This window comes from Mixophyes fleayi, chromosome 6, assembly GCF_038048845.1.
Source record: "Mixophyes fleayi isolate aMixFle1 chromosome 6, aMixFle1.hap1, whole genome shotgun sequence".
In the NCBI taxonomy this organism is placed as follows: Eukaryota; Metazoa; Chordata; class Amphibia; order Anura; family Limnodynastidae; genus Mixophyes; species Mixophyes fleayi.
Window position 1 is genome coordinate 170,726,019 of NC_134407.1, and position 26,144 is coordinate 170,752,162.

Here is a 26,144-nt window from a genome sequence, read left to right on the forward strand (position 1 = left end):
CACATCTCTTCACCTACCAGACAGTTTATCCCTCAGGTAACACAAATCTTCCTATATTAACCAATATGTGTATGCGTGCATGTGTGTGTGTGTTCACCTTTTTAAAACTAAAACAATACAACGAAAAACAAACAAAACATAGATTTGTTAGCTGTCACATAAAACCCTGTTGTCTATTTGACAGCTATGTTCTCCCTGGTGTGACAGCCTTGTATGGTTGTGCGTGTAAGTGTGGACCTTACTAGCAGCTACTCCAGTTGGTAACTGTGTCACTGTCTAAAGTCCTCTATGTAGTGTCCTAATCATGTGCTGGTATTGCTATAAAACGATTTCTCAGTCACCTCAACATCGCCCTTTAGACTAGAGAAATGCTAAAGACCAATGTATATCAATCGATTTTCCCTCTGCCAACTCACATGTCATTCTCAGTACCTCATATTCAGCTACTTGACTAAGCGGGAAAGGCTAAGGGGTCTTTTTCTATAACACTTTCTTCAAATATAACAGTATCCCGTACATGCCTGTCTAACAGTGAAAATTATAAAAACATGAAAATTCTACATTTTCTAGGGTTTCACATTATGTCGTATCTTGTGGTAAAAATCCTACTCCAATGTTCTACACAGAGATGCATATCTGTATGCCTATCCTCTAGCAATCTGCTGTCTCCACCCTTTGTGCATCCATAAAAAGGCACATTTTTGTACAGGAGGCACGAACTAAAACAAACAAAAAAAAAAAAACAGATATGCAATCTATAAAACATGAATCGTATTTCCACAACAGAACCTTCTGCTTAAAAAAAAATCAGCCGTTTCTATACACATGAAAACAAAATCCCTGACTGTTTCTGTAACTTATGTCAATCTAGTGTGTGTATCTCTGAATTTGTCTTATGTAAAAACATAAAAATATGTTTTAGCCCCATTGTTGAGACTGTGTCTGATTTTATCTCTACCAGAGCAGAGAGAGAGAGGGAGAGAGAGAGAGAGAGAGAGAGAGAGAGAGAGAGGGAGAGAGAGGTAGAGAGAGAGAGAGAGAGAGAGAGGGAGCGGGAGAGAGAGAGAGAGAGAGAGGGAGAGAGAGAGAGAGAGAGAGAGGGGGGAGAGAGAGAGGGAGAGAGAGAGAGAGGGAGCGGGAGAGAGAGAGAGAGAGAGAGAGACTAGCGTTTGTGTAAAGAATGAGAAATAGGAAAGCAATGAATGATGGGAATACAAAGGTTTGAATACAAACATACATGTAGAAAGGGAGATTTTTACAACAAAATGACAGCTGGATTGGACTCTGACTCTATGGGGAAATGGCTGTATTCATTCCACTGTTCCCCTTAGCTATTTGCTAACTATGACCCCTCCCCATACTTGACTAGGGGTTCTTAACAGTGCAATCCAGTGTCGTCTGTCATTTGTTCATTAAGAACTCGGTATCTCATTGACTACATACCTTTTCAACTGACTTTTCTAACTTATAATAGAGAAATGTAAAAATGTACTCTTAGTGACTCATATTTTCTCTGAAATACATAAAACGATATTTTGGAGCAAAGTATGAACATACTTCATTGTTGGATAATGATTCTCAACCAAACAAATTATCATGAGTCACTGCAGCCTAAAACAAAAGAGTGTTCCAATTGTCTATTGTTAATTAGTCTTTCAAGAGTAATTCTTCTATTTCTCTATCTCACCCCTTTTAAACACTTGTCTATACTTCTTTTGTGTCCCCTTTATCTGTGAAAAGAAAAACAAGATAGTTATCTTAAAACAGCAAACAAAACAAACATTTCTATTCTTTGCCGTCGGCTAGTGATTTAGGAAAACAAACATGTGACAACATAAAACGAACAAACAAAATCAACAAAGATTACTTTTAAAAAAATAAGTTTCTTTCTACATTTTGCACCTTAATGCTCACCACAGATTAACTCTAGAGTCGGCTATATTTCTCCCCCAGAATATTAGTTATAGAGTGTGCAATCAATTAAAGGGGAACCTCTGAGAGAAGTGTACGCCTCCTTTGTGCCTTTGTGGATGTCTATGTGATTCCCCCTTAGGTGTGCCAAGTCTCTTTGCTTCCGCTCTTGTCATTGTACAGTCCTGTGCTTGGTGTCCCATTTTAGTGCATCTAAAACACTTTCTCAACTCACGTTGTTTCTCTTCTTTTTTACAACCTCTTGCGAAATGGCCTTCTTCGTTACACTTAAAACACCTGATTTTTCTATGTTTCTTATTATGTGGGTTGTATGTTGGTGGTCGTGTGTGCAGTCCCTCTAGTGCTGGGATACTTACTATCATTACCCTATCACTTAGTGTCTCTTTCTGTTTATTTATACTTTTATCATGTTCTATAGCTGACTCCCTGAGAGCACTTACAGTGGTTCCTTTCCAGTATGGTAATGAAGTTTGCACCCTTCTTTTCAAGTTTTCCCTGAGGCCATCCATTAGAACTTTAACAGCAACCTCTCTGTAATATGGATTATCTTTTATGTCTGGTACCCCAGTATATTTGCCCATTGCTATCAAAGCTCTGCAAAAATAGTCTGCTGCATTTTCACTATCTTTTTGCTGGATACTAAAAATTTTACTCCAGTCCACTATCACTGGGAAATATATAGCCAACTGTGTGATTATATGTCTAATATTGTCCTGATTATCATCCTCGGTTAAGGATTCATCCTCCTCCAACATACAATCCTTAATGAACTTTTGTATATCAGTATTGAGAGGAAGACAGGCCTTCAATAATACTCGCCAATCGTTATTAGTTGGCTCATACACATTAGAATAATAACTAATAAACTGCTGACATTTGGTCAAATCTTTCCTAGGATCAGGGAAATCAGACAAAATTGAAAATGTTTCAGACCTAGTGCATGGATCATGCTTTGCTACATGTTTTAAGGGAACATCACTATTCCTGTCTGCTTTCCCATTGGGAACTGCTGCTGCGCAGACAGGATGTAAGTCTACCAAATCACTAAAACTAGTTGCTGAAATTGCTGCTGCAGTACAATGGATGTCTCCCCCTGTGTTAACCTTTTCATTATCCTCACCACTTTCAGCAGCTGCCCCTGCTGGTGGGACCGTTCCTCTTCTTTTTCCTGAAACATTACTTTTAACGTTACTTAAAACAACATACAACTTACTAGTTACAGTTTTTACATTTTTGGTATTAGCTGTACTTCCCGCCCCAACCGAATTTATCGGGGGCGTGTTTGCGCTCAGTTCGCCACGCTTTGCAACGCACACTTCCGGAATGCTTGTTTCCGGTACGCTTACTTCCGCTGAACACGTGTTTTTCCTTACACTCACTTCCGCTGTGCGTTCGCTGCTCTGCCACGTGTTACCTTCGATTTGCCACGATTTTAAACAATGATTATGTGCATTTCTCACTTTCGTTGACTTAATCAACCGTACTTTATCTTTTACGGTATTTCGCACCTCTGCATTAAAACTCCCTGTTGTTGGGAAAGGCCTATCACAATCTTTGGTCATTTCGACCCACGTCTCACAATACACAGTTGCGTATGCACCATATTTTGCACACATGAGAAATCTCGCTGACTCAATAAGACCTTCCTTAGGCAGTAAATTGGCAATCTCTAGCGTATGCCTAGCACCCATGTTGCACAATATACTTTCTACTCGGAACACAGACACACCGCAATGCTCTGTTCCTTCTGGCCAAATGTGAAATACAGACACACCGCAATGCTCTGTTCTTTCCACCAAATAATTTCAACTCTGTTGCTATACTCACCGCTAGAGATCTATTATGCTCGGTGAATGTATTTCCTGTTAGCCGCGTTCACTCGCTTTTCTCGCACCAGGCGAGGATCCCTAATACAGAAATATCACTGTGGGCCCCAAGGGATATCAGCTCCTCGATACCCTGGCTCAACCACAAAAATCTGCTGAGTTTATTATCGCTGGGAGCACAAGTTAATACAATCAACCTGCCTTTCCAGTATAATTCCTCCTAGCTGCTTCACCAATTCGCACTAACGGTGAGATCGGATCGCACTGCCTACCAATACTAATTATTAGCAAACCTTGCGATCTATTGGTATCGCTTTTGCGAAAACTTCGTTTTCGCATTCGGTATACCTGCCCTGTATACCGTCCTTCAGTTGGGCAATCCGCCTCGTCAGACAGCAACTGAGCACCTCAACAATAAACAGTATATCTACGTTACAAAATCGCACACTATACACCTTTTCTGCGCAGAAAATTGAAAGTTCCCAACAACCGTAATAATGTCTCAGAGGCTTTCACAAGTAATTATACTATGCATATAATAACTATCAAAACAATTGTTCAACCACGTGGCAAATCTACCGGAAGTTTGCGTACGCACAGCAGGAAGTACACATACGCACAGCAATGCAATACACTTTAAACCATTAAAACGACAATAAAAAGAAACATTTTTCTTTCTTGTCCCTAGATTCTAATTAGCGTTCCTTCAGTCTATGCAACAACGGACATTCGGTTTCGCAACACACAGTGAACCACAGGTATTAGACGCATTACGTTCTTTCCTGCTTTATGCGACGCGTCCGTCAATCCACCCTTTGTTGAGGAACCGAATATCGTAAGCGTTGCATACCTGCCGGTAACGTAACTCCTAACTCAAGAGCCCCCAAATTATTAAAGTAATTCTATCGTTTTAAAAAAAGCATTGCCCAATCAATTAAATGTGTGTCCAAAGCACATGGTGGTTTATTTTAACAGATGTAAATAGTCAACAATTCAATACATTATTATATTATGATACAGTACAGTACAGCACAGCCAATACCAAAAGATAAGTACATACCAATGCAATCGCTTGCGCACGCGGCGCAACCACGGGACCCGATGGACAATATTCTGTATAGAATATTGTGTCAGAGTTGACTGAGGCCCCAGTGAGATGCAGCTAATATATATACAGTCAGTGTTTCATTGTGAACAATAGAGATGACATAGATTGTTTCTATAGGTCCAGACGTTGGGTGGGTCCAGGCCAGACAGGTAATAGGTTGATTCAATCTAAGGAATCCAAAGGTGGGGGTCTTCTCTCCAGGGGGTCTGCTCCTTTTCATAGCCAGTATCATACAAAGGTTTACTCTCTAATATCAATAACTAAAGTATGCAATGTGCGATCTCTTCGCCGACTGCACCGGACAGCTGCTGATGATTAGGGCTTCAATATGATATCAGGTATGACACCTTTCTCCTATTACCTAAACCTTTAATAACACTACAATGTACATATAATCACTATATATATATATATATATATATATATATATATATATAGACTAATAATAAACCGAATACTATCTGCTCCTGAATTACAGTGTAACAGAACCAATATGAAATGATATAAATAACTAACTGTTGTAATGCGAGTGTGTGCGTGCGTATTTTACCGTGCGAACGCACCACGTCACGTAACACGTGGCGTACGCTTCGCAATACGCACGGCAAACCAATATTAAACCAATATACTTTCGTTCATCCAATTATACGACTTCAACACTTGTTAATTATGGGTTATACAATTTGCAATCTTTTATTGCTATTTTCATTCATATCTAAGAATGTGTTACCCATGACATCTCATAGCTATCCTCATCAATATCTAACACTTCGTTATCCATAACACTTCACAGCTATCCTCGTCAATTTCTAACAATTTCTTACACATGCTCCTATGTGGCATCTCTATATCACCTTCCTAAACTTTCATCTTGTACCATGACCAACCATAGAGACAGTAGTTCCAGTTTTTACATTAATGCATAACAACCCGAAGTCCATAAGAGCTACTTATACAATCTCCCTTTTTGATCTGGCCCTCGTCCAAGTATCACCTATGCTTGATAATTCCGTCAAGGTAACCTACTTCCACATGTAACATCGCCTATTCCAAAAACAGTCTTACCAATAACTTAACCATTTGTGTAAACATACAGACAAAATATGTTTATATATATATATATATATATATATATTTATAAAACACATAACAGGAAAGGCACTCACGTTTGTAGATATTTCTCCAGCCTGGGTGCAGGAACTCCAATAACATGAATGTAAAAAATAGTATAATTAGGAAACCACAGTGTAAAAGAATATTACCACCGAATAAGGGAGCATTTTGGTAATCATAGATCATCCATTAGAGCGGCCTATAGAGATCAAACATCAGATAAACCGGTTGCAAGACATTTTTTACACCTATAACATCAGGTCACAAGTCTGAGGTGCATAATAATTGATCATGTGCCACCACTGTCCAGAGGTGGCAATAGACTCAAAATACTTCTACAACGCGAAGCCCGCTGGATTGCCCAACTGAATACGTTAGCCCCTGGTGGGCTAAATAATGAGAATTATCTTGGTTGTTTTTTATAAAAACATTTACATTATGGTTATTAACAGTGCTCTAGTTATTTGATCTTTGTTGTTACGCTTTCCTTATTCGGTGGTAATATTCTTTTACACTGTGGTTTCAGGTTTATTACTTTTTGGTTCACTTATACAAAGTTAGTATATATTTTTTTTATTTTTTATTTTTATACACCAGATGGCTATTTTTTGGATTTAGTGATTTATATAGGTTTGCTATAACAGACAGCAACGAACCTTTATATAGATCGTTTACGCTAAGTACTCAAATGTTTTGTATTATTCTTGCTTTGATTATAACTGAATATCTAATGACATATTAATATCTACTGTATGTAATATATTGCACTTTAATGCTACAAGGTATTTTTTACTTGTCTAATTTGTTGCAATTCTTAGTGAATAGATATGTATGTACCTATTATATACTAATTACTGCTTGTATATATTGCATCAGTTTTTTCTTTATATGTTTCTCTGGTAGCTCACTTAGCTCATTAGCTGTTGATTTATTTAAAACGTTTTTTTCCTTCTTGGTGTGCTTTGCACTTTGTTTAGCCAATTTGCACAGCTGGTGATTGTCTGATTGGTTCACTCCCACTGTATAGGGTATATAAGGGTGTTTGGTTCACTGTGGTGTTAGTCTTGATAAAGGGCCGTGTGGAGCCCGAAATGTTGACTTTTTTTCTAATGGAATAAATACTTTAACAATCTGGAAAAGTCCTGTGAGGGCCTCCTAATTATTATAATATATATGTATATATATATATATATATATATATATATATATATATAATTATTTTGCTTCACAGGTGACTTTGATATTATAGACAGTACATATAAATCCTTGTATACAATACACATAAGATGATGTAATCCAACAGATAAAAGGATCATACAATACTATCAAGTCATAATCAGAAGTGAGTTTCCAGTTTATCTCAAGTAATGTGTTATTCCCTTCAGTTACCAAGTTAACGTGGTATATTATTGGTCATTTCATATGTGTATATATATCATTGAAGAGCTGGCAAATATTAGCTGGGGTGCAAGGCTCGACTCAGCAGTCCATTAGGAACGTTTTAAAGGAAAAAAAAATGCAGGTGGCTCAGTGACCCAGCCCAAGGTAGCCCACTATAGGACCGGCCCAGGAGACAGATGCCTTCCTGCCCCCAGTCTGTCCCTGTCCCTAATATGTATGTTTTATTATGTGAGTTTGGAAAAGTGAGATAAAATAGAAATAATGTACGTAAGTTAAATATCAGAAGGTCCTCTCTGTGTCTCTATGTATATGTTAATCAAGTGTGGTTGAGGGACGTGCACGTGAGAGAGGGAGAGAGAACCATGCATGTGAGAGAGAAGCATGTACATGAGAAATGTGTGCATGTGAGAGAGTGTTAGGTAGACAAAGACATTATTACAAGATGGAGGAAGACAGTATGGTAGACAGACAAAGACAAAGACAAAGACAAAGATGGTGGACATGCTGCATGGAAGAGAAGACAAAAACAAAGATGGTGGACATGCCGCATAGAAGAGAAGATAAAGACAAAGAAAGCATTGGCTATATTATAGGGCTTAGCAGGGTTTGGTTTAGAGTATATTCCAGAAATAATATATTGTACAATATAGTGAGGTTAACGCACAACATAATATAATCTATTGTTGTCTTAGGCAGATAATAGAGAGTAAGCCATGTAATAGAAAGAGGGCCAGCAGAGTACATTTCAGGAATGCAGTGTTAAACAGTATTACAGGAATATATATATAGATAGATTGTAGGCTAGAATACAGTGTTATATATGTAGCACAGTATAGATAGATTGCAGGATAGTATAGATAGGATGTTTACTACAGTATAGTAAGTTGCAGCATATACATATATATATATATATATATATATATATATATATATATATATATATATATATATATATATATATATATATATATATATATTATATATAGCAGAAGTATATAGATATCTGTGAAAGATGCAGAGTGTACAGGGAAACGTGACCAGCAGCCAGGAAAGTTTTCTATAGTGTAGGGGGTCTGGAGAGATGTGTCTCCAAAGCCTGCGTTCATATCCTGTCCCCAGAGGTGCCTCATTAATACTGCGTATGCCCCAATTTGGCAGTGCTGCTAGTTTTTATAATGCACATGGGCATTGCTCTTATAAAGTATAGTAGATGGAGGCTTATTGCGGCAATCCTTTTGTTTGTTTCTTAGCTTTGTTCCGAAATCAAGCTTTTGGAAACCCTTTACCTCAGAAATCCTGCATTTGTCGCTGAGCCTTCCTGACAGGTGTATATGCATCTGCATACTTGTATTCCTCAGTTGCATTTACGAAAACATGCCCTTTCTGTACTTGCTGCCTCTCTGTTACCGCTTTCCTCTTTTATAAGCTTAATGAGTCATAAGTGTAAGATACATTTGATTCTGCATATGCATTTTTATTGAGCATGAGAAGTATGGATATGCATATTTTGCACACCCAAAAAAAATACAGAAATGCGTCAAACTCTACATGAGGCCCGATATGTGCTTGTAGAGAGTACAAGACAGGAACTCAAGAGCAAAATTAATCTGGTATTGATTGCAGTGAAAGCCAGACTCTTTAATGCTAGGTAATATGTACGCTTGTTAGTTGCTGGAGAAAGAAGCAGGACTCATTAATTATAGAGCTGCTAGAGTAGCAAATGATCCAGATGCAGCAGCACCTCTGACTGGATATACCAAACCAATAACAAAGTCTAATATCTGCAGAGATCAAAACTCCTGAAATCTAAGATGACTGGGGATGCCCTCAAATCATATACCAGAATCTCTTCCATAGTTTTGATATCATATTGGGACAATTTAGGGGAAGCTTGGAAGAGCAGAGGACTCTTTTATTGTGGATCTCACCAGGTTTGTGCCTAGTTATGCTATCTTACTTATCATCATCAGCAGCAGCTATTTATATAGCGCCACTAATTCCACAGTGCTGTACAGCAGGGGCGGGCTGGCCCGGGGGGCAGGGGGGCACCGGTCCCCCGGGCCGCTCAGTCTGACCCCTGTTCGTGCGGCTGCATCGCTTGTCATGTGATTCGACCGCCTGTGCTGTGCCAGCCCGCGCCTGCTGTACAGAGAACTTACTTAAATCAGCCCCTACCTCATTGGAGCTTACAATCTAAATTACCTAACACACACACATACACAGACGGAGAGAGACCAGGGCCAATTTAATAGCAGTCAATTACCCTACTATTATGTTTTTTGGAGTGTAAGAGGAAACCAGAGCACCCGGAGGAAACCGACACAAACACAGGGAGAACATACAAACTCCACACAGATTAAGCCATGATCAGGGGTCAAACTCATTACCCCAGTGCTGTGAGGCAGAAGTTGAGGCAGAAGTGCTAACCACTAAGCCATCATGGTGCCCTTACTTATGGGTTAGCGCAAACGTAACCATAATATCCCGTTTAGTGTGAACATGCGCCAAAGTTAGCGGTGTTAGCTGTAAGACTTATAGACTCTGTTTCTGGAGACCATGCTCCCCCCCCCCCAATCATACTCTAATGAAAACTGCCCAGGGGCAGGAAAACTTTGTGGCTCCTTGTCCGTTTCTCCCAAAGATCCAATGCCCCCTCCCCCAAACACTCAAGGGACAACTGCCCAGTGGCAGGCAAATATGGGGGCTCCATTAATGCTTTGCTTCTGGGAAATCCTCTGTCACCCTCCCAAACCACTTGTGGATGCCCCTGATTTGTATGTTGGGGTGCATCTCCCTTCCTCCCCTCCCCTGCTACCACATGCAACTGTTGCACTACTTCCCTTGCCTCTGGCGCATCAGGGTAGTGTGAATCCTCATTGGACCCAGACTTGTCCTCCTGGCAGCAAACCATATTGGATGGTCCAGTGCTGGCTTCTGGTATGGCGTCCTGGGTCCCCAGATTTAAAGCTGAATTACGGTGCTCCAAAGGTTGTGGGGATGGTGATTCTTGCTGTGTCAGTGTCCTCTCAGGTTTGTACTTGGGCAACATCTCCTCATCTGTTAATTCTGCATAGTGAAAGGTGTAGGAATAGTTTTCCCAGGGTCCCATGGTACTGGCCACTGCTATCTTCACAATTTCTCCGGCATCCTTTCCCTGCTAACTTGAAACCTCTCAATTAAGTGCTCAAATCTCTTGGCCCAATTGTAACATCTTATGGGCTGTCTACTCCAGCACCTTCTTTGACTCAGGCAAACTCAACTCCTTTTCAGCTGTTGACCTCATTCCACACCATGAAAAGGTGCTTCCAGGGCAAACACACCCATTCATCTCTGGGGGAGTGTGGCAGTTGTAGGTCCTGGAAGTATAATGGCGTGCCCCCATCTATGCTGGATCTTGCGCTGCTACTGCTATGGCCCTTTTTTCTTTTCTTCAGGGCCATCTTTGCAGCGGGGCTGGGACCCGCTAATGTATTGCACTGTGGCGTTGAGTCCCACTACACTTACTGGGGCCACCTTACTGTGGTCCCCCTATATCTGGGACACAGCCCAATACTCAGACATCTGCTTGCAAGGCAAGCCTGCACTTAGGTAAATATTAACCCTAGCCTAATGCCGACAACGCTTTTCGGGACACTTTCTACCTTAAAGGCTTTAGAAGTAAGTTCAGGATAATGTGGTAACTGGTTTCTAGTTCTAACTGCTTTGCAGAGCCCTGGAATGCATGATGATACAGTTCCCCTGCAGCTCTACCCAGAGAGTATCTGAGACTGAGTGACCCCACTGCTTGCCACCAAAAATGTGCAGATACCGGGTTTTCTGACCCAATTATACCCACTTCACTATGGCTGGTCACCCACGGGTGCCTTCCTAGGCCAGGGAAGCCTAGCCAGTACCTTCTAAGGTTTTTATTAGTCACTCAGGCAAATGCAGTTAGAAAGTATAACAGTACATTTATTGTAACAAAACAATCACTAGAATATTATGTACACCCAGTAAATAAATGCCAGGCAGGTTCACCACATCATCTGTCCCACTAGCTTAAGGAGTTACAGTCACCTTGTTGTCCAGACTTGAAGACCCATGGTTCTGCCAATGTATTTCACTGGTAGCGCCACCAGCCACCCTGCAGCTTCTAGCCATCAATTCCCAGAATGAACATCACCTTCCGTCGTGGAGTGGCTCCTTATATCTAGGGTCAAATTTCCACAGTGTTTTCCCCTCCCTGGGCAAAACCCTGTGTCTCTCCCTGTCAAACATTGGTGAGACCTGGGCTAGGGGGTTGGAGAAGGGAGTGGAAATGAGCTGTACTTCCACAGAAACTCCCTGCCAGATAGTAGACCAAATGTCTGGAGTAGTCTTGTGAGAATAATGGATACTAATTAGCCTTCCCCTCACCAGTATCTTGCAACCTGATTCCTACTTATAAACCCCCCTGGCTTCACTTTAAGGACAATGAATAACAAACTCATTGCCATATCAACAATATACAATAAAGGATATATATATTTACAATGAGCTACAATGTCCCCTTATCAACATGTAATTAGACACTGCAGTTGTACTCTGTTGAGGTGGAGAACAAAAGCAAGAGCTATAAAAGGTACATACTATAATCCACATTTTGCGAGAAACGAGGGACAGGCTGGTTAGGGGGATATTAATACCTGATTTCACCACAGACACCAGTGTCTTTTGTTATATGATATCAAACTTTTCCTTGGGGTGGACCTGATGTTCCAGCAACTTTTCGGGTTTTCACACAAACCTTCACAAACCTCATGCCATGAGATGGGGACGAGAACTTATATTTGTTCACTAATGTAACTCAAGCATGGTTGAATCTGATATTTTATATTGGAAAATGGAATATCCTTATCAATTATCTATACATCATAAAGAAGGAGGACACCAACATATACTTTCACATTGCAGCTCATACTAAACCATAAAACATTAGTCAATAAGTGACTTTATTAGGTTATCCTTAAATAGTTCTCTGTGTTTGCCCTTCATCACCTACACCATACCTTGAATAAGATAACCAACTTACATAAAATAAAGACACGGAGACTTGAGTAAAGTGGCAAACTGACGTATTTTATTATAACCTAATTAAACCTGGTGGCGGAGAAAGAGCACTGCGGATCAGCTCCAGCGATACCCAACCAAGCGTGGACATGGCAATATAGCCTTAAGTCCACCCACTTGTCTCAAAACCCCACTGCTTGGCCGGCCCTAACCTGGCGTCAGAGTAAACTGCACTCACCTCACTACTCACTCCCCCTCCCTCACTGAACCGGGCGGGGCTCCTCCCCACGGAAGGGACAAGAGTTACCAATTGCCTTGTAAGGGGACAGATACCTGTGGCCAATCACGATAGAGCCGTATATATCAGCCGCTGATCGCAGTGCCTTCCTTCCCCACAAACTACCTATAAGCCCTTAATAACCAAGTTAAACAAACCACCATTCCTAAAAAATTAAACTTAAAAATGGCGTGGGTGGGTGGGATTTTGCCAGCCGAGTGACTCAGACCAGGAAGTGCAGCATACTATACAAAGCCACAAGACCCTCCCCTTAGCATCATTGGTCGGGTCTATTTCCCTTTTAACCCCTTCAGGTAAGTGCGAGCTCGAATGCAACACTCTCACTATTTAATAGCGTTCGTCTATAGGAGACTCTCTTGTAATTAATATCATAGATAAATTAAAGTTTAAGCCCTGAACTTTGAAACTCTGCAAAAACCTACATAGGCAAAATTATAGTCAACACCAGGGGGTGAATGTATGAACATGTGGGTTCTTCAACACCCGCGTGTTCAGCGTGTTCGGCGATTACATTTCAAGCGGCGCTGCATTGTAAAGGGAAACTTCCCTTTACAATGCAGCGCCGCTTGAAATTTAAATCGCCGAACACGCTGAACACGCAGGTGTTGAAGAACCCGCATGTTCATACATTTACCCCAAGGCAGAGATGTGGAGAATGCATGAGGAAACAAATTGTGGGTAGGACATTTTTCTTTCTCTTTGTTGTTTTATATATCATTTATTCAGTAAGAAGAACTTCAATTCACTTCTTTTTCAGGACAACAATTAGAATGTCCAAATCTGGCAAACAAGGTTTTAGAATTATTTTGGCTCTTGCAATAATTTGTATTGTGGTCTTTGGGTTCATCATTCATCTGAAATATTTCCAGGTATGTTTTTTATTGATTAAACAAATCATATTTTATCTCTGTGGACAGGACTTAATATTTTCTAACAGAAGAAATATTGTTTTCCATCAGCCTTCAAAATTTGAATTTCTTCAAGTAAAATATGCTCCGCTCTCTGCCTGGGGACCATCAGAAACAATGACCATTGAAACTGAACCCAAGAACATAGATCAGCAAATAAACCAGCTATTGAATGCCATAAATCATACAATTCCAAATGTAGACTTTATGTATCTAAATGAAACAACCAATGCTAAAAATAGCATCGCAACCATATTAGATTATAAAGAAAAGTACTGTGTCGGAGACCCCTTAACTGTTAGAGTTGAAATGTTCAATTATTTGGGTGAAAAGAAGACCTATGGAGGAGACTTTTTACGAGCCCGGATTTTTTCCTCCAAACTTGAAGCTGGAGCATCTGGGAAAATTGAAGATTATAACAATGGGACCTATAATGTCTATTTCACTCTGTTTTGGGAAGGTTCTGTACAAATATCAATCATCTTGTTACATCCAAGTGAAGGGGTGTCTGCTTTATGGAAAGCAAGAAATATTGGATATAAATATATCAGTTACACAGGAAAATTCCTCAATAAAAGTCAAGAAATTCATACAGAATGTGGATTTCACTTGAATTCAATAAAAGAAAGGTGTGAATATGTGGACAAGAAATATGGAGAATTATTCTCTTGCATAAAGCCACCAGGTGTAGCTTGTGAGGCTTTTATATCACTGATGAGTGGGAACACACCTTACACTAATCTCACCAACGTGGAGAAGAATCTTTTTATTAGGTAAATATTTCCTTCAAATAATGTAGTCGTTTGCATTTTAGATACTTTACTCTCTCCAAACCTAAATAGATTTGTAGAGATGTTTCTGTGACATATTACAAAAGGACATGGGCACCATTCCTTCTATGCAGTACACCATTAATGACACAATTTGCAGATGAAGCTACAATCTGGAAAGTAGTACTGATAAAGTGGTTTTCCACTGCTGAATAATCTACTTCAAACAACTTCCATTTCGTTAGTTTAGCAGGGCCTCTTACCCAGTATCATATGAGTAGAGTGGCAGAGCAGTAGAGGCCATTGCTGAATGAAAAACGCAAGAAGTCAGGAGGATAAAGCAATGTAGTTAGTAAATGTGACAGGAAGGGATGCACACGCTATTTAATTAGTCAGTTTTAGGTGGAAAATATGTTTAAACTGTTATAATTAAATAAATGTGGGGCTGTTGAGATTTAATGTTCCTAACCTGCTAACCTCAACATTTTTAAATATTCCTTATATGGATGATTTCACATCTGTAAAAGTTGTTTCTTTTTACTGTACCTGTACCGATACTATTGTCTGCATTTATTTAATTTCCTAACCCTATCAATGCAGATATGAGGCTCTTGCTGAAATGGGCAGAGTCCCATTTGCCTTGCATAAAATAAATATTATTAGATAAAATTGTTAGATTTTAAAAGATTGTCCATTATTTCTTCGTAGTTGTCTGCCTTATTTTTCCCTAAGAGGTTACAGCAAGTACTCTTAAAAGACTCCCATGCAGCTTTTTCAGCCTGATTCAACTGACCATCAAAGCTCTCATCTTGAATCAGTTCTCTTATTTAAAGTCCTACAAATATTCCCTCTTTGATCTTCAGGAATTTTTTACTTAAGTATGCAAATTTAAGTCCACTTTGACCCATTGCTTTAATAAAGTTCTTCATAAGACCAAGCTTTATATGGAGTAAAGGTAGATATTCTTTTTCCGGGTCAACAAGTGGTGCACTGACAACATTCTTCTTTCCTGGGGTTAGTAATGATCACCTTTTCCATTACTTCTGAGTGTAACGATTTCTCCGGTCTCTGCTGTCCCAGTCACAAACAAAACAACAGGACTTTGTGAAACCAAGGCTTAGTCCAAGCAAAAGAGTAATGACTCAGACATTCCATTTGTTTTCTTCATACTTGATTTCATCCAGCAGGAGTTTCATGCTCTCATATGTTTCTTTCATATCAGCAGCATGAGCTAGTGGTACTGATCAAAACTTATTTGCATTGTGGAGAAGCACAGCTTTCAAGCTAACTTTAGAAGAATCGATAAATATACGCCAATCTTCTGTTTTGTACTCGTGAACCAATCATAACAGAATTAACATTATTGCAAAAACCAAGTACATCTTCATGGGAAAGGAGATCCCTAAAGTCACTATGCCTATATCTAAAAACACATACTTTTGGTTCTTTGTGGGGGAGATTCCAGCCTTTCAATTAGGACCCTGAAAGTTCTGCTTAGCTTTTAGATAGGATCAAATCTCTGATAAGGTCATTGAGATCTTCTTGGGTATGTAAATGTATTTCAAAAGACAAACAGGAAGCTTCAAATGTTGGATCAAGCCTTAAGTGATCACCACCATGCTGTACAGGCTCTTGTTCTTGTTCACCATCACTAAGTATGACATTTTCTGGAGACTATGACACAGGAAATTCTTCACTATAAGGCACAGGCCTTATGGTAGATGGTAAAATAGGGTATATCACAGTGTGCTTTGACTTAGAACTGATGCCTGAAATGTTCGTAAGACAAAAGTAATAATCTGTACAGTGATCTTTTGGTTCCAGTCAAATCTTTGGAACAGCAGAATTCAAGTTCTGAGAACCCTTTGATCAATCTGTGAGAAGTCTGACACAAGTGATGCAACATAAATGAGGTGCCCAATTGTTTTATCTTGGTCTCCAACGTTGTGTCCAAGGTAAAGCTCATAACACTTCTAAATGAGTAGATTAAAACAATGTTTCTGATATTTAAATGTTACCTCACCACAAATGTAGCAAAAAGAGTTTGGATGGTTAACACAGTTTCTAGCCATTGTGCCACTTGGTATTCTAACACTATAAAATATATTTTGAACTATATAAATATCAACTTATGACAGAGAAATACACAGCATTAAATGTTTACAAAACGAACTCTGACCACCAACTGGTTAGCAATGGTCACTTAAGTGCTCACATTGTCCATAGCAACTAATCAACATCTACTTTTCATTTTATAGAATATACTTCATAAATGCTTCCTCAAAGTTGATTGGTTACTATGGGCAACTTCTCCACTGGTTCACTTTTCCACTCTTTTCACTGCTTGATACATGAACCCCTTAGTAAGAAAGGTTAACTTGCTTAGTCATCACTCCTATGACTCATCATGTCCAAAGTGCATCATCCAGCAGAATGTGACTCAGCTGTTTATGATTTTGTACCCTTCTTAATTTATACTAATCTTCCCAGAACAGTATAATAAAGAAAACAATGGAAATTTACTGAAGAAAAAAAAAACGCCATAAATGCTGTATAAATTTGTTATATATCATAATGTACATTCTCAAAAAGGGCATAACTTTAAAACTCTGAACTGATATAAAGATTCTAAGACCATTTTTGGAATCAGCATAGAAAATACATATATAATACCACTTGAGGTGCCCTGTGACAAAATCATTGTTTACCAGTGTAATCTTTCTGTATCAGTTTCAAATGAGCCTTCTATTGCTACTGTTCTGTTGGAGGACCCTGCTTCCTCAACTATGTAACTTTCAGTCTGCAGCATCCTGTTTCTCTTCATTCTCCTCCAAGACACTGCCCTGTTACATGCAGCCCTGTTGTTACTTGCTCACAAGCATGAATGAATAGGTTACAGCTTCCCACAAATCAGTGATCAGTGCATTCATCTGCTGATATTCTCTATGTGGCTTTGAAAATACACATTATTTAATTGGCCATAGATTGTTCTATCCCTGTCACTTAAAATCTGATAAAATACTAATGAGCATGAGAGGATGATTGATAACAAAGAGGTGCTTTGACCATAGCAAAATATCCCATGTAATCATTTTTTCATTATAGAATTTGCAAACATGCATTAAAAAGTTTTCGGAATTTAAGTATCTTTAAATTAGGCTTGACGATAGAGCTAACAAATTATAACATTTGGCCAACCAGCCTTTCCTTATGTAACAGCTGAACTTGAATTTAAATAGGTAACCCCAATCAGGTACTAATTCTCCACCAGTCTATCCAGATTGAAGCTCTCCAGACACAGAAACATTCAAGCTAAATACATTTATAAAGTTGTTGCAAAAAATGGTGTCATTATACATTGCTTTTATAAACTGTGCTTCTTACTATACTTCCTAAACTGTTTTAGAAAGACACATTTAGGATCTCATGTTTTGTTCTTAGTTAGAATACATTTCCTGAACAGTTACATGTCTATATTATTTAACTGTGTTTTGAACACAGTAGAAATAAAATGAAAATATAAAATGAAACATGCTCTTTTATGGTTCAGTGTTCTTAAGTGCATTTCACTGGAAAGTGAACAAATTTTGATCAGTGAAACCAAGGTGTGCTTCTTTAAATTAATTATATGAGTACAAGTGAATAAAATCATTTGGAAAGTGCACCCAAGACATTTAAGACCACAGTGTATGTGTTAACAAAAGTGAATGTAGTCCGGCGCTCTATAGCGAACAATATAGAAATCACTTAAATCGCCTAGCAGTTTATTTACACCTTAACTGTACATGAGTACCCTTATCAAGAATTATCTTACCTAATAAATAAAGACACTTGACACTTGCTTGGCAAGTGAAAGGTCACAAATTTTATTAAAAATAAATTAAAGTGGTGGCAAATAAACAATGCAGTCATTCAGCTATCAGCCATTCTTATAGCGTCCCAAACGTATTCAGACACTTCTAGATAATGGAGCTCCACTCTCCCCTATTTGGCTCAATAGCTGGGGCGCCCTATAACTCCTTGAGTGTACTAACAATGAACCTCCCTATTAAGTGAGAGTGCCCCACCGCCTCCCGAATGTGTCATTTATGGCTGCTGATTGGCATGCTTTTCCGCTAAAGCTAGGTCCTGAATGAAGGAACCAAAGTGCGCCACCCACTGTGACCTCTCAAAGCACAACAAGAACCTGAAAAAGCTGCTCCACAAAAACAAACTAAACATTCATCTGAAAGGTGCACTCCAGCCGAACTGTACAAGTAAGGAAATTTAAACTAAATGTCTGGATGGGCCACCACCGAACACCCTTTTCCCATCAGAAACTTCCCAGTTGCCGGGCTCACTCTAAAATGGGCCTTATCGAGGCAAACCAGATTAATAGCGCCTCTCCATGTCCTCCCAGGAATAATATCTGACCAAATTATACGGATCCAGCGAGACAGAATAAGATCAAAATTAGACTCAACGTGCTTGGTGAACTCCAAACCCTGCCCAAATGAACCACCAATACCTCGGGATGCCAAGCTTGGCTCCATTCAGGTAGAGGGTACTTAACATTAAACCCCCACTGGAGTCCCCTAGCTCCTAACCAAAGAGCCCATCTAGCACCAGGGAAAATGCTTGTGCAACGAGTTGGTCCACTCTTATTGGCCAAATACACAAAAGAATGTCCCACCATACACTGCTTCATGGAGTCCCGTCTACAACCTGAAACATGGAGGGATAAGAAATGTAAAAACAGCAACCCAAACATGATAACAGGGAACCAGGGGCAGAGAATGAACAGATAAATACAGCAGGCTTAGCCAGAGGAAAAGAAGCACAGGACAAGCCAATCAGGCCCCTCATCTTCAGGAGAAATTAATAAAATCCCTTCATGCCCCCTCAAAAATGAGACAATTAACACCCATCAGGGGTCAGTCCAGTCAGGGAAGGAAGCGAGTATCAATGCTTAATGCACAGCCTAACATATTTCTTGTAGTGCCATAATGGTTTCAACAGAACAACCATTCTCAGCGGCCCACTGATCCTAACAGAATTACTGCTGTAGTCAACCAAGTTTAAACCAAAGCTACACAAACATTGCTGAAAAACTGCCCTGAACTGGTATTTAGTCAGATAAGACATATCGGAATGCCTCAACCGATTACAGCCAGTATCCAGACTCCTGCCCAATTAGCTACCAGCCATACTTACTGGACAAACCAGGTTAATTGGCTGTTATCAAATTGACCCTAGTCTCCCGGGCTGTGTGTGTATGTTAGGGAATTTAGACTGTAAGCTCCATTGGGGTAGGGATTGATGTGAGTGAATTCTCTGTACAGCGTTGAGGAATTAGTGGCGCTATATAAATAAATAATGATGATGATGAAAGCATAGTCCCTATACAACAACCTGATTCAACGCCCTTTACTGAGCTGATCAGTTTGTGACTTGTGGATCTTAAAAACTAAACTATGACAATGAAAAACAACATTCTTTTAAAGCAAACCCAAAAAAAGCCATAAAGAAAGCCATGCAAATTAAGCAAACTTCAATCACATCAACTGCAACCACGGCAACAGCCCCCATCAGGCTCAACAAAAGATCCCCATCAATAGTCCTTCTTCTCTCCTCTACCATCTGGGAAAGCCTGACCTAGCCCTTTAAATCTTTGCAAACCAGAAAAATCTTAGTGACATCCTCGGAACCTCTTAACTGTTAAAAGAAAGAAATACCTGCCAGAGTCAACACCATAGGGGCCTTACACTTCCCAGAGGAAAAACCATCCCATATAAAAGCCAACAAACACTGAACCCCCATCTGACCTCCGAGACCACTCGTGTTACTGAAACAATCCTATGATATTCACGCCTCCCTATACTTCTTCAAAGTTGTCAGTGCAAATGCATTCCCAAACAGACCTTCTATGGCTTCTTCATAATATGCCAAACATAATCCAGGCATGACATACCCACATCAATAGCCGCAGGCGCAACAGCTCAAAATGCAGCCCAATGAAAGTGCAACAATGCATCGGCAATAGAGTTAACAGCCCCAGGGACATGTCTTGATTTAGAAAGAATATTGATGCACAAACATTTTAAGACCAGGGGGTAAATGTATCAAGCTGAGAGTTTTCCGGCGGGTTTGAAAAAACAATCAGATTCTAGCTATCATTTATTTAGTGCATTCTACAAATTGACAGCCAGAATCTGATTGGTTGCTATAGGCAACATCCCCACTTTTCAAACCCGCCGGAAAACTCTCAGCTTGATACATTTACCCCCCCGATGTCCAGGAAATCTAATCGCAGGAGGAGAGGAATTATTATCTGTTTATTAATTGCCTCAGAGACCCCCAAATTATCGCACTAGAATACAATGCTCCTGTCCTGCAAACAATTCCCCCACAATCCAACAGCCACAATGATCAGAAATAACTCTAAAAAGATGCAGATTCTTTGTGAGTCCCTCCTCATGCCAATCATGGGGACAGGGTGCACCACTCACCATCCAGGTAAGCCCCAAAGCCGGCGGACCCAGTTGCATCAGTAAACAGCTGAATGTCCCCGTAAGTTGTGGGAGAAGGAACCCACAAGCGAACCTCATTGAAAGGTTACAAGAAAATCCGCCACATCGCCAGATCCTCTCTAATTTCCTCAGGCAGCTTAATAAAATGATGATTTCTCACAACACCCTCAGTAGCCCTCTCAAGCTTCCTACAAAAGATCTGTCCCTTCCGGATCACACAACATGCAAAATTCAACAGCCCCATTAGAGACTGAATCTGTTTCAGCATGATTTTGCTAACCCCAGCAAACAAATCCAGCATGTCCCTCAACTTAGCCACCTTGTCTGCTGACAACCAGTAACAACCTGCCAGTGTATCAATCTAAATCCCCAAATACAACAACTTGACAGTTGGACCCTCAGTTTTGTCAACTGCTACTGGCACACCTAGCACCATAAAAAAAGTTGTGCGCCGAAAACAAAACCTCCTGACAACCAATGAAATCTCCTGGACCTACAACAAAAAGTCATCCAAATAATGCACCACATCACTGTGGCCCTTCCCAACATCTATGCACCCATGAGTGAATTAATTAAAACACTTAATAAAGGCACACAACACTGCACAACCCATAGCCAAGCATTTATCTACCTAAAAACCGTCATCCAATTTAAAAGAATCAGGGTGTAGGGGGAGGAGACGTAAAGTCGATTCCACATCCAGCTTTCTCAGCAGCACATTTGACCCATACAGCTGGACTAAAGTCAAAGCCTCCTTAAATGACTGATAGACCACCTTGCAATCATCCCCATCAATTGTGTCATTCACCAATAGCCCTGGAGGGTGGGGCAAATGTTGGATCAAACGGAACTTATCCGGTTCTTTTTGGGCATCAACCCCACAGGGGAAAGGATCAAACCTGTTATGGGAGGAGAAGGTAATGGACCACACATTCTTCCCAAGTGCACTTTCTGGGCCACCTTGTTCCTAACAACCTCAGGCATCTCCCGGGCTGACTTTAACTTATGAGGAGAACAGCCCCAAACATCCCCATGAATAGGCAACAAGAACCCTTTTAAAAACCTTTCAAACAAAAGCAGAGTGGCATGACTATGGGGGTCCCATCCCAACCAATTAGAAAACTCAGCCAAAATCGCCGGTGAAAAACCTGAAGGCTGGGGGCCTCCTGACCAGGAATGCTCAGCGGGTAGTTGACCCACGCATCTAGTACAATCCCTCTTGGAGTGACCCCCTTCACACCCAGAACAAGCATGTCTGAAGCGACAGGAAGAGCCTCTGTCGCAATGCCCGCTGTTAAATGCAAAGCACTTACCTCTGGACATAAAGGACGTGCCAGGCCTTTCCTGCACCTGTCTCTGCCTGTCAGCCCCACCATCAGGAACACCAGTTTGAGGCTGCATAACATCCAGCCATATCTCAACATCCTTGCAGCCAAAACCCATCATATACAAGCCATCCAGTTTCTTAAGAAAGGCACTCATCATATATAGGTGACACCTGGAGAAATGACATTTACAAATGTGAAGCTGGGGACAGTGAGCAGAGGCAAGTTCACTGACAACTACCAGGAGGGGAGAGAATGCTGGTGCTGCAGGTCTGCCTTCTCCCTGCAGCAAAGAATACAGGGATGCTGTGCGCACCACCTCATCTCTGAGATGAGCGGTGCAAGGAGCTGTAAATGAGGCAGCGGGAAACAGGGAGGGGGGAGGGCACACTGCTGCCGCCAGTGACAGAGCCAGCATTGCAACCGCCAAAACTGAGGGAGGAACATGGCAAGAATGCGGGAATGGGGACGGGAAGCGCTCGCCACCTGTTGCATGACTGCAGGTGTAAAGTAGGGAATGGAGGTTGAGCCCTCAGCGTCGCATTGGAGCCTGCACACAGAGGGATGGTGGACAGTGGAGGAGGGGGCCCCAACAGCGGCAGGGCAGCAAAGCATGGGATGGCCATGTGTTACTTCTGACAAAACATGATGAAAACAGGAGGGGGACAAATAGTAGGAAAAGAGAAAGGAAATAAAGGGAGCAATGAGCTAGAGAAAAAGGCATAGGTAAAGCAGAAACGGAAAAAAAGATGAAAAACAGAGAAAAGGAAAGCAGACAAATACCAGTAAACAGCAATGCACAAAGAAAAAAACAATACATACAATAAAATACAACAGTAACAACAACAACAACAATAAAATGCTTCTGTATGTTCACCTCAGGAAACTGAAACAGACCCCCTACATGAAATTTATAGTTTCATTATTACTTATAGACCAGGATCAAAGAATGTCAAGGCGGATGCATTATCCAGAAGTTTTGTTTCTCATCATTTACCAGTTCTGAAACCGCTGCCTATTATACCACCTTCAGTTATTCACGTGGGTTTAGCCCAGGATTTGGGTATTAACCCTTTGCAGATTTCAAAAATTTGCTCCCTCAGAGACACCTGCAAACTGCTTATTTGTGCCAGTTCACCTTCGAAAGGCTATCCACGAAAATAAGACTGCCAGAAATCACAGTATCTTTAAAACCACGGGAAATTTTTCATGTTCTGCTTGGTGGCCCACCATGTCTTCAGATATTTGAGACTTTGTTATATCCTGTGAGATTTGTGCTAAAAACCAAAACCTCTAGGGTCAGCTTATGCCATTTTCTGTCCCTACAAGACCTTTGGACATACTTGTCTATGGATTTCATTGTGGATCTCCCATGTTCAGCAGGGCACAATACTATTTGGGTAGTGGTTGACCGCTTTAGTAAAATGTCTCAGTTAACTACAGAGTCTAGCTTTACTTTTTGTCAAGCACATTTTTCGGCTCCACGGCCTTCCTTTAGACATTATTCCGGATCGCGGCTCTCAGTTTGTCACCCAATTCTGGAAGTCTTTTTGTGGACTCCTCGGAACTAACATCAACCTTTCTCCAGCATACCATCCACAATCGAATGGACAAACAGAAAGGGTTAATCAATCTCTGTGGCAATTTCTACGCTTGTATACTTCTGAATTCCACAACAACTGGTCAGCTCTGTTACCATGGGCTGAGTTCGCATACAACAACTCCTGCCATTCCTCCACTCTTACCTCTCTGTTCTATTGCAATCTTGGCTTCCACCCTAGGTCTAACTCCTGGCTTCCCTTAACCCTTCTGGTCTCCCAGGCATACGCGCTACGGCTTCTAATCAGAAAATGATCTGGAAGAAAGTTCAGTCTGCCTTAAGGCGAGCCTAGTTTCATTCCAAAAGGTTTGTGGATCAACATCGTAGAGTCTGCTCTTTCAAAGTAGGTCAGAAGGTTTGGCTCTCCATCCATAATATTAGGCTCAGTCAACCCTGTAGATAACTCGGACCTAGATTCATTAGCCCCTTTTCCATCATTAAGCAAGTTGATCCTTTGGCCTTTAGGTTAAAGCTTTCCCACTCTCCATCTGGGCTTGAGAAAGTCCACAGTACGGTGGACAAAACACGTTGCCATTTGTTACCACACCAGCACATGCTGTAAGCTATCTGTGCTTATCTACATCTTGACCGGCCGAGGAGTAACCCAGTCCTATCTATTGATGCAAGTACACTGACTAAGGACACATCAGGAACACTCTGGCGTCTATTCTGTTTCCCACGGACTAACATCAGGTGCGCACCTGCTTCTACTGATCTCTCTACAGCGGAGCTAGCAAGCTGGCCTGCTGCGACTAATACTATCAAGGAGCTGCAATCGGGATCCCTCCAACATTTAAGGCAAGTTTTGCATTTTATGAGGATTGTGGAGGTACTAAGCTCCCAGACTTAATATCTGATCGAGGAGTAACCTGGATATATTCCATTCTATCCAAAATATCGGAGGACTCCATGTAAACCAGTAAGATTGTGTTTCACACATCTTAAACATCTATTTAGTCTCCAATCTGCTGACATTCATTTTCTATCGTATCATTGGATTTTTCTCGATGATCCACCTTGTGCAGATTTATTCATTGGTTTTATAGGCCTATTTAGGATTATCCATTATTATCTGTATCCATTTTTATTTTATTTTTTTAATTATAGCGCTATTATAGGCAAACCATCGATGGTATATCTATTGAAGAATATTTTAATATTTTTTTTATTACTATTGTTTGACATGTATTTTTTGTGATGGAATTTTTATATTGAAAATAGAGAAAATAGAGATGTGTATTTATCATCTATTGTGTATGTGATTAAATCATTGGAATATAATCTCCAGAGTTTCCTTTGTTCATAATACTTGGAGATTATTTTATTGACTGACATCTCACTTATGATGTTTGTCTTGGTCTGAGATTTTCCCAGCGCTGTCTACATTTTTGGTTCATTTTGCATTACAGCCTGCAAATTTTGCTTCTGAAAAGGCTAATGTCTCTGAATTAAGTTGGAATGATGAGTCATTAGTGGCAATTTTTTAGCAAGGCCTGTCTGATAAAATTAAAGACAAACTAATCTCCAGTGAACTGCTGTCTAAATTAGATGATTTAATATCAGTATGCAACAAAGTGCATATTCGATTTCAAGAAATAACTGTAGAAAAGGAGTAAGCTAGGAATACCACTTTCCAGGTTGCAATTCACTATCAGACACCTGTAACTCCATACGATGAGGCCATGCAGTTAAGACATTTGTCAACTTAAGAAACAGAACAATGATTTAAACACAACCTGTGTTTGTACTAAGCAGCTCCTGAGCATTTAGTAAAACAATGACCTAAGAAGCCAGGAATCTCTAAAGCTTAGAAGGTACTGGGGAGATCTTGCTAGGTGAATTATTGTGTATCCCTAACAAACAGAACTCTCTACCCTTTCCATTAATTGAGTCTACTGCCTTCCACATTTCTGGTGCAGCAGGGAACTTTATTTGACTCTTTGGTCAAGCAATTTGGTATCTCTGTGACTCCAATGCCCAAACCACTGACATTGGTAGCTGTAAATGGGTATATAATTCCTGGAGATGCCATCTCTTGCCAAACCATAACTCTTCATATGCAAGTTTGAGCACTCCATAAAGAGGAAATCTCATTCTACTTATTTACTCAATTACTTACCCAAGAAATTAATCCAGTGATTCTAGGATTACCCTGGCTACATTATCATGTTCCTGTTCTTAATTGGAGTTATAGTCAAGTAATGACTCCGCACCACTGTTCTCTGGCTGTGTCGATCTTAGCTGGTGTTGTGTTCACAACCCCAGATCTGATACCCACAGATGGAAGGTCGTGAGGGTTAGCAGAAAGCAGTTGACTACATTGTTG

The 26,144-nt window shown here is 40.4% G+C and overlaps 1 protein-coding gene across 2 annotated transcripts in view; it reads left to right on the top strand.

Moving 5' to 3' along the window:
• Window positions 1-13,819: 13,819 nt before the first annotated feature.
• The window catches only part of LOC142094743 (NXPE family member 2-like), a 48,855-nt gene continuing 36,530 nt past the window's right edge, over window positions 13,820-26,144 (top strand). For both annotated transcript variants that reach the window (XM_075177183.1, XM_075177182.1), the window contains exon 1: window positions 13,820-14,387. In XM_075177183.1, the coding sequence (XP_075033284.1) occupies window positions 13,822-14,387 (566 nt within the window). In that variant the 5' untranslated portion in view covers window positions 13,820-13,821. The remainder of the gene's footprint in view (window positions 14,388-26,144) is intronic.